We start from the raw sequence: 8,034 nt of genomic DNA, 5'->3' as shown, positions 1-8,034 counted from the left end.
GTGGTACCCGGCTAACAGCTGGTAGACTAGTACAGTACACGTGGTATCCGGCTCACAGCAGGTAGACCAGTGCAGTACACGTGGTACCCGGCACACAGCAGATACACTGGACTTAAGTTGGGTACTGTCGACCCAGTGTGCTTGTGTTAGTTCTGAAGGAATCTGTGTCTTTTGAGTATTTGCTTTGGTGGATAAACTAAAAAGGTAGAGCACAATGCTGAATTCTCTATCCAGCACCGTCCAAACTGTTTCCTAGTTTGATGCTCTAGGAGAAAGACAGTGGTTACTTCATAGGAAATCCATTTCTGTAAAACGTGATCAGAGGCACTAGAGACGGTCCCCTAGACCCAGATTTCCTGTTGTTGGTCTGTCAGGAGAGAACTGAGCCAGCAGAAGCTGTGTGGCCTTTCCTGCAAAATAGAGGATGAACTTCCCTGCTCCTTCATCCACATCACAGACTGGGCATGCACTTCACATATGTGGCAGCGAGTAAGCCTGCTAGGGTTCCTCACTCCAACACAAGAAGCAATGAGTAGGCCGGGCGGTGGTGGCACACGCCTTTAATCCCAGCACTTGGGAGGCAGAGGCAGGCGGATCTCTGTGAGTTCGAGACCAGGCTGGTCTACAAGAGCTAGTTCCAGGACAGGCTCCAAAACCACAGAAAAACCCTGTCTCGAAAAACAAAAAAACAAAAAAACAAAAAAAAAAAAAAAGAAGCAATGAGTATAGTTTTGGGGGAGAGACCTACAAACAAATATCTATGGACACCACAATGCTTTTTCTTTCCTCACAAGTCATTGGAAGATTACAGTATATTTGTATTTTGCAAAGGCTCTTTGGGACAGTAAGCACCATGGCCATTCGTGTAGACTTCAGTTCTCCAACACATGCACATCTCTCTTCTGTACACTTTGTTGTCCACAGAGACAGTGACTCTCCCCATCTTCACTGCAGGTCCCCTTGCTCGTGTGAGGTCCTTCGGCTGCAGAAACCACCTGTACAGCTCCCAGGATCATCACTAAAGGAATCCATGTGACAGGAAACGAAACCATCAAGAAGTGGTACTTCCCTGTCTCCAGGCCAATGCCCACAGTGGATTTTTCGGTGTTCCTGCATAATAATCCAAGGGGAGATGGTGCTTTGCTGTGGGGCTTGTGTGCCAAGGACATGCGATCTGCCTCTGAATGCTCACAGTTGCCAATAAACTGCTCTTGTTGGTGGAGTAATGGGAACACACAGGCTGAAACTCAACACTCATACTTGAGTATAGTTATGGGCACAAGGAATCATGCCTTACACTGATTTTTGCGTCTTTGAGACTTTGACCACATACCCGTGGTTAAAATCACTTGTTTAAGATCTTTTCAATTCTAGGTGGATAAAAGCGTAAATCAACAGAAACAGTTAGATTCTATCACATGCTACATGAAAGTCAGTTTCTGGAGTATGGCGAGTGATGGAGGAAGGCTGCTGCAGGGTGGCTTTTGCAGGATAGTCAAGCATAAGAGTTCTAGTCCTCACACCACAGATGATCTGAGACCATGATCTGACCAACTAAGCTTTTAACGCTCAACTAGTGTTGCCCAGACTAGGAGCCCTCCTTGACTTTGTGAGCAGGACATTCCTGCCTCCTTACGAGATAATGGGAAGCAAAGATCAAAACACTGGAAGGGTTGTCCCTCTTCTTAAGGCTTGTGTCCCACATGTATAGCTGTCCCCAGTGCCCCAGCAGGCTATGAAGTGCAGCAGGCCACTCTGAAGGAGCCTTGCATGGAGCCTGAGACGTCACCACTAGCCTTCAGAGATCCTGCAGAGGGCCAAGGAGCACGGTGTTGGGTGCTTACATGTCACCAAGAGCAGTCCAGATTGTGCTGCGTATTCTGTGACTTACATTTTATCCTGACACACTTCAGCATGGTCCAGCAGCTGCTCTGGTATTATCTGACCATCTTAGCACATGGTGTGTAGACACCATCTTTAAAGAATTTATGCTCAGCAGGAAGTTTTGTGGTTTTCTTTCTTTCTTTCTTTCTTTTTTTTCATGTGTCTCTTAAACCTTTTCTTATATGGAGAAAACCATGACAGCAATAGAAGTCAAAAGCAGTTCATGATACAAAATTTCTGCCTTAGTGAAAATATATATATACATGAAATCATTTTTTTTTTTTGGTTCACCCTGTTTCAAATCTAGGTGCCGGGCAGAATGGGGACTTGGTACTGTATGATTACCATTGCTAAACTTTCTCAGTGAGGCAAGAGCTGCCAGCCAATTGCTCTTAGTCACAGCTGTCTGCTCTTTCTCTTAGTGCCACAAATAAATGCAAATCCAATCCTGTAACTGTCGTGTGGATTTCATGCTACAGTGTATTGTCCTGCCTGCAAAACAGAGGAGTTAATTTATTCTGCCAACAGATGCGTTGGCTGCTGTGTTAATCAGTGTTCCATCGCGGTGACCAAACACCTGAGGTAAACAGTTTAAGAGGGTTTGTTTTGGCTCCTGGTTTTAGAGATGTTGGCCCCATTGCTGCCCCTCTGGCAACACAACACAGCCTGACAGACGTGAGTGCTGGAGCTCACCTTATAGTGGCATGATACAGAAGGCAGGGGGAGGGGCTGGGATCTCTCTCTCTCTCTCTCTCTCTCTCTCTCTTTCCCAGATATCTCGGATGTGTAACCACATTTACTTAACTCCCGCTATGCCTCATCTTCTGAAGGCTCCCTCTCAATCGTGCCACAGGCTGGTGACCAACCTTTTAATGCACAGGCCTTTGGGGGCCTTTCAAAGTCTAAGCTATACTGAATCTTTCTGGATTCCTGAGTCCCAGCAAATACAATAGACAAAGCCATCATAATCATATAGGTTAGATTATAGAAGAGAGAAAAATCATCAGCAGACTCTATCAGGAGGTGATGGGGAAAGGCCTTGGTTTGAGAAAATTACTGAATGAAAAGATAAAATAAGGCAGGGAGAAGAGCGAGTACAAGGTCTCTGGAGGCACATCCTAGGGGAGAGGAGTGGGGAAGAGGCTGTTGTAGAAGATGGAAGAACAGTGCGAATGAGCACCTTTCAGGCCTGTAACTCCCAACCCCTACAGGTCTTTGTGAACTGTCTGGAACCCTTTTCACTGAAGCCGTGTTCCCCGGCCAAACCTGAGAGGTCCAGAGATGGTCCTTAGGGAGCACAAGGGCCCCCTTCTCTAGTTAAGTTTGTTCATGTGGATCAATGTGAAGCTATGTGTGCTTGTGTTCTGTTCCTCCAAGGACATAAACCTTCGGGTTTTGAGGTGACATAGAATAATCACAGCCTCCCGGTTCATGCTGCGGTCTCTTCTCAGTGTTGTCATAGTTACTTTTGTCTCCTCTTCCTAATAAACCCAAATATCAAAGCACCAACTTCCGGATGAGCAAACTGGAGGCTAAGATGACTAGACAGGTCTATCATGTGGTTCACATTCTTGCAGCAACCTTCTGGGACTCCTGTTGCCCAGAGTTAAGTCTGAATTCTCTCGTTAGCCCACCAGACTCATAGGTTCTATCTCTCCTCCTCTAAAACCTGCTGATCAGCCCTCGAGAAGGAAGCTGTTCGTGACTCTCTGATTTTAGAAAGCAGGCCCTTTACCGTCGCGTCCAAAACAGCCTTTCCACCGTTTCCTTTGTCCACATCCAACCACTCTTTTTCTGAGAGATCCTGAGACCGTATGTATTTTGAGATATATATATATATGTGTGTGTGTGTGTGTGTGTATGTGTATACGTATACACACACACACACACACACACACATATATATATATATAATTTTCCCCTGCCTGCTATGCCCAGAATCCTCCACTAGCCATCCCCTCCAGCTGGAGCCTCCAGCCTTGTCCTAGACAACTCTCTCCAGCATGCTCACACCTCCATGCTCCCACCGTGTCTCCTCTCAGCCTCCATTCGCTGTGCTCCACACACCGAGCTAGGTGAGCCTCCAGGCACGGAGCAGGAAAGACTTAGTTCATCCAGGGAAACCTCAACAGAGGTTAAGCCTCAGGTCATCGTCCTGGCGGGAAGCCTGTGAAGACATCTAGCCACTCCCTTCCAGCCGTGTTGCACAACTCAGAGGCAGAGAGCAAAAGGTGAGCGATCTCAAACAGGAAGTAAGTGGCTCGGCTCCAGTCATTGCCCGGCTGGATAATTAGGAAACACAGTCCCAAAATATCCCAATGTAGCTCATAAAATCCATGACATCTATTTCCAGAGTCTGGCCCACATGGTGCAGTAAAGGTTTAGCGAATGCCTCAGATCTCCTAGGAAAGCCCAGATGAGTGGAGGAGATCAGAGCTCAGGCTCACCTCTTGCCTGAGGTTTGTCTGCTTTGTTCGCCGCCTCTGTGTGGCACGTTATGGTCAGAAAGCCTCCTGGAAGAAGTCCTTACAGGCACCCCTGCAGGGCTAGTAGCCTGACAAAACAAAAACAAAAACAAACAAACAAACAAAAAAAAAAACCCTGGCCTCTCTTCCCTGATGGATCTAACTTCTAAAACCTGCTGATGGGCTCTCAAGAAGGAGGTTGTTTGTGACTCTGATTCAGAAGGCAGGCCATTGACAGCTTGCCTAACACATTCCGCTTTCCAAGCGGCCTCTTCAGTGACAGATCCCAGAAGTCCTGCTATGAGCATCTCTACTACACAAATAGAGTCCCTTTCTAGGCCTCTGGAAAGCCCTTCAGCTCAGCTCCCGATCTGGAAGGCTGCTGGCTTGTGTGTCCTGCCAGCTCGCCTCACTTGACCATGACCCCACTTTGTCGTGTGTGTGTCTGGGCCTTGTGCCTGCGCCTCCTGAGTGGCTCACTTCAGTGGTTTCCAAGTCAGAAAGACAAGGAAACATTTGCTAATCACTGAATTCTGTGATTTTTCTCCTTCCATGACTGTGGGTATCTGTCCCATTGCTGCTTCTCCATGGCTCCCCTTACTGTCTCTGCCTTGCACAAGCTTCCTGAAGGTCCAGCCTCTACCCACAGCACCTTCCTTAGACCTCCAGGCCTATATGCAGCCAGCATTCTGACCCCTGGGCTCAACAGCAGCTTCACAGTGCCTGCTGGTCAGGCTGCCTCTCGTGGGTAGCAACTGTGCTGTGTGTGGTTCATCGTGTTTACTTCTGGGACACATACCCATTGGTTTGGAACCCAAAATATTTAGACAAGAGTGTGGCATTATTTCTCCATCACAGAAACACAAAGGAAGAAAAGAGCCCAACAAATAGAGTCACTTCACAAATTAGTAGGATCAATGGCTCCATTGTCCTTTTTAATCCCATGGACATGGCTCAGAAAGAGGAAGAAAGTAAGTGTTTCCTACCCCAGCTTATGCCTGGGTGCGGCCACATCCCTCCACTCTGACTAGAGGAGCAGGTATGCTCAGTGCACAGGAGCACACACTAGCGATTGGCCTGAGGGCAGTTCTGGAACCTACCACGTTGTCACTTTCTTCTTCAGAAGAGGATTGAGCCAGGGGACATCTCTCCTCTCCTCAAAACATCCTGGTTCCTGAAAGGGCTGGGATGTTTTCCAGGACCAGAAGCCATCAGAAGTACAAGTTGAGATCCATAGGGTTTGCTGAAAGTACTCTTTCAGGGACCACCATGGCGGGCAAAAATATGTTTGTTCCTGGACTCAGAGGGTCCGGGTACCGACTGATCCCGGCATTTCCTCTAATACTCCATCAGAGTGATGTATTTTTCCTGATAACTCTTTGTTTGTTATAACAGAGAACTGCACTGTCAGCAAAAGGGGGATTGGTCCATAAACCAGGAAGAAGAGGGCCAGAAGGCCAAGGACGGGTGATTGCAGAGATCCAGGAGGCTGACGGCTAGCATGACAGATGTTCTTGAGGCAGGGAGGGAAGAAGAGCAGGTGGAGAAAGCAGGTAGCCCAAATCACCACCATGTTGTGCCTCTGTCTGCTCTGCCTCATCTTGAGGCTCTGTTCTCAGGATCAACCCCCCAACCCAAGGGTACAGGGACATTTGGCACACCCATTACCCCTTCTTTCCTCTCTCCTTCCTCCCCTTTTTCTCCCTTCTCCTTTTCCCTTCTTCCTCTCAGTCTTCCCCATCCCTCCTTCCTTCCTTCCTTCCATCCATCATCCCTCCCTCCCTTCTTTCCTTCCTTGGTTCATTCCTTTCCTCTCCCTTCTCTCTTCCCATCTAATACTAGAAAAGCTTCTCTCAGTTGGAATCCCCGATGGGTGCCTGAAACAATTACAAATTAGTGTCTCTGCCTTCCAGTAAGCCTGCTGGCAAGTAGCCACATGGAAATGCCAATCAAGAGCGTAACAAGTATCCTGGGGGAGAAGAGATGTGGGGCAAAGATTGGAGGCTCTTCCTGGTGGGTGGCTGCGGTGGAAGCCCCTCACAGGAGCATCAAGAGAAAGGCTCCTTTGCAGGTTAATAGAACAGGGCACAGCCAGAGGGCCGGGGGAAGCCAGGGCCGCGGTGGAGGACTCAGACTAGAGATTCTGCACCGGGGCTCTGTTCCACTACAGACATTCCTAGGGCTGAGGCTGCTGCCACCCACTCCTGTGTTCCACTAGAAATACAAATGTGTTCAAAGCGGAAAGATCAAGAAGCGATTAACCATGCTGGCACCTGCTCATGAGTGGTTTGGCCGTGTTCCCAACTGGGGTGTGCGCCGAGTGAGCGCAGGTGGCAGCAACTTGCCTCATACCGCCTGGCATACTCCTCCGGAGGAGCCACGCACTGTGCGTTCTGGACCTGCATCGCAGACCCTTCCTCTAGATGCAGAGGCTGGAAACGCATGAGGGAGCAAAAATTGTTTGTCAGTCCAGGTGGGACCACACATGGCTCTCCCCCTCGCCTCTACCGGATCTCTGAGAGCAGCAGCGTTAAGCCCTGCCACCACTCTCCTACCCAGACTCTGTGACCAGAGTGGGACTGGCCTTGCTTGCTCAAGGCTGAGCTCTGCTGGTGCCCCTCCACCTTATGGCCTTTCAGATTTCCTGCTGCTCCTCAGTTTCTGCCCCTCTTAAACCTCAGCAGCTTTAATGTCTCTGAAAATACCATGTGGGCTCATTCTACCATGCTTTATCAGAACGCCAACTGATCCTCCAGAACCCAACCACCTCCCAAGGAAAGCCTCTTATAACCACTTAGTCCCCTGTGGAATGTCATGCTTCTTGTTACTATGGCCATTTCTCAATGGAGTCTATTGGCGTCTGTGACCCGGAACTCTGTGGGCCCCATTCATGTGGGAGTGTCAAGTCTGAGAACACAGGACTGATGCCATGGGCATTCGCTGAATGGATGGTGCAGAGTCTGCCCCAACCAGACTGGCAGCACATTCTGAATACAAAACTCCTGACGACCTGCTTGGCCAGTGGCTAGTGGGCAGATGCCCAAGAGAAGGAGGCTGCAGTGTTCCTGCAGGGCGGCTCAGAGGCCTTGGAAAGACTCCAGACTGCAGGGATAGCAGTGGCCAGGGACGGGACAAAGAATGGGCTTGCTGGCAGGTTTCCAACTCAAGGGTACAGCTGGCCAAGCCCCAGGTTGGGCAGAGAGCCACTGGCACTGGGGATGAGGAGTTGGCTGAGGTGGGGCTTAGAACAAGATGGCCACAAGCCACTCCGAATCCGGCTGTGTGAATGAGGGAGCTGCTGGGAGTCAGCGAGTGACTCACACATGACTAAGGCTCAGCTTAGAAAGCAGACTGGAGTATGCCTTGGGGTAAAGGACTTTCACAGAACCAAAGTCGCCCTGCGATGGCACCGTGACATTTACCATCCCAGATCTTCTTGAGTAACATCATGGATACTGACCAAAACAGTGCCATTTTCTGAGTGGGCTTTTAAGGCCCCTTCTTATGAGTTGGGGTGCGGGGGGATGCTACCAAAGCCCTGTGACATCTTTGACCACACAGGAGTTAAGGGGTCAGCTGACAGGGCCCACCACTCCCCTCTTCTTTCATTGGCTTTGCTCCTTTCTCCTCTTTAGACAAAAAGGAGTAATTAACAGACCAAGCATCTTGGGGCCTCTTAAGCATT

The 8,034-nt window shown here is 49.2% G+C and overlaps 1 protein-coding gene across 4 annotated transcripts in view; it reads left to right on the top strand.

Moving 5' to 3' along the window:
- Cobl (cordon-bleu WH2 repeat protein) overlaps nucleotides 1-2,330 on the top strand; it is a 221,182-nt gene extending 218,852 nt beyond the window's left edge. For all 4 annotated transcript variants that reach the window (XM_026785116.1, XM_013350757.2, XM_026785115.1 and 1 more), the window contains one exon: nucleotides 955-2,330. In XM_026785116.1, the coding sequence (XP_026640917.1) occupies nucleotides 955-972 (18 nt within the window). In that variant the 3' untranslated portion in view covers nucleotides 973-2,330. The remainder of the gene's footprint in view (nucleotides 1-954) is intronic.
- The last annotated feature ends 5,704 nt before the right edge of the window (nucleotides 2,331-8,034 follow it).

The sequence above is a fragment of the Microtus ochrogaster genome, linkage group LG1 (genome assembly GCF_000317375.1).
Source record: "Microtus ochrogaster isolate Prairie Vole_2 linkage group LG1, MicOch1.0, whole genome shotgun sequence".
In the NCBI taxonomy this organism is placed as follows: Eukaryota; Metazoa; Chordata; class Mammalia; order Rodentia; family Cricetidae; genus Microtus; species Microtus ochrogaster.
This window is presented reverse-complemented; position numbering and strand designations above follow the sequence as displayed.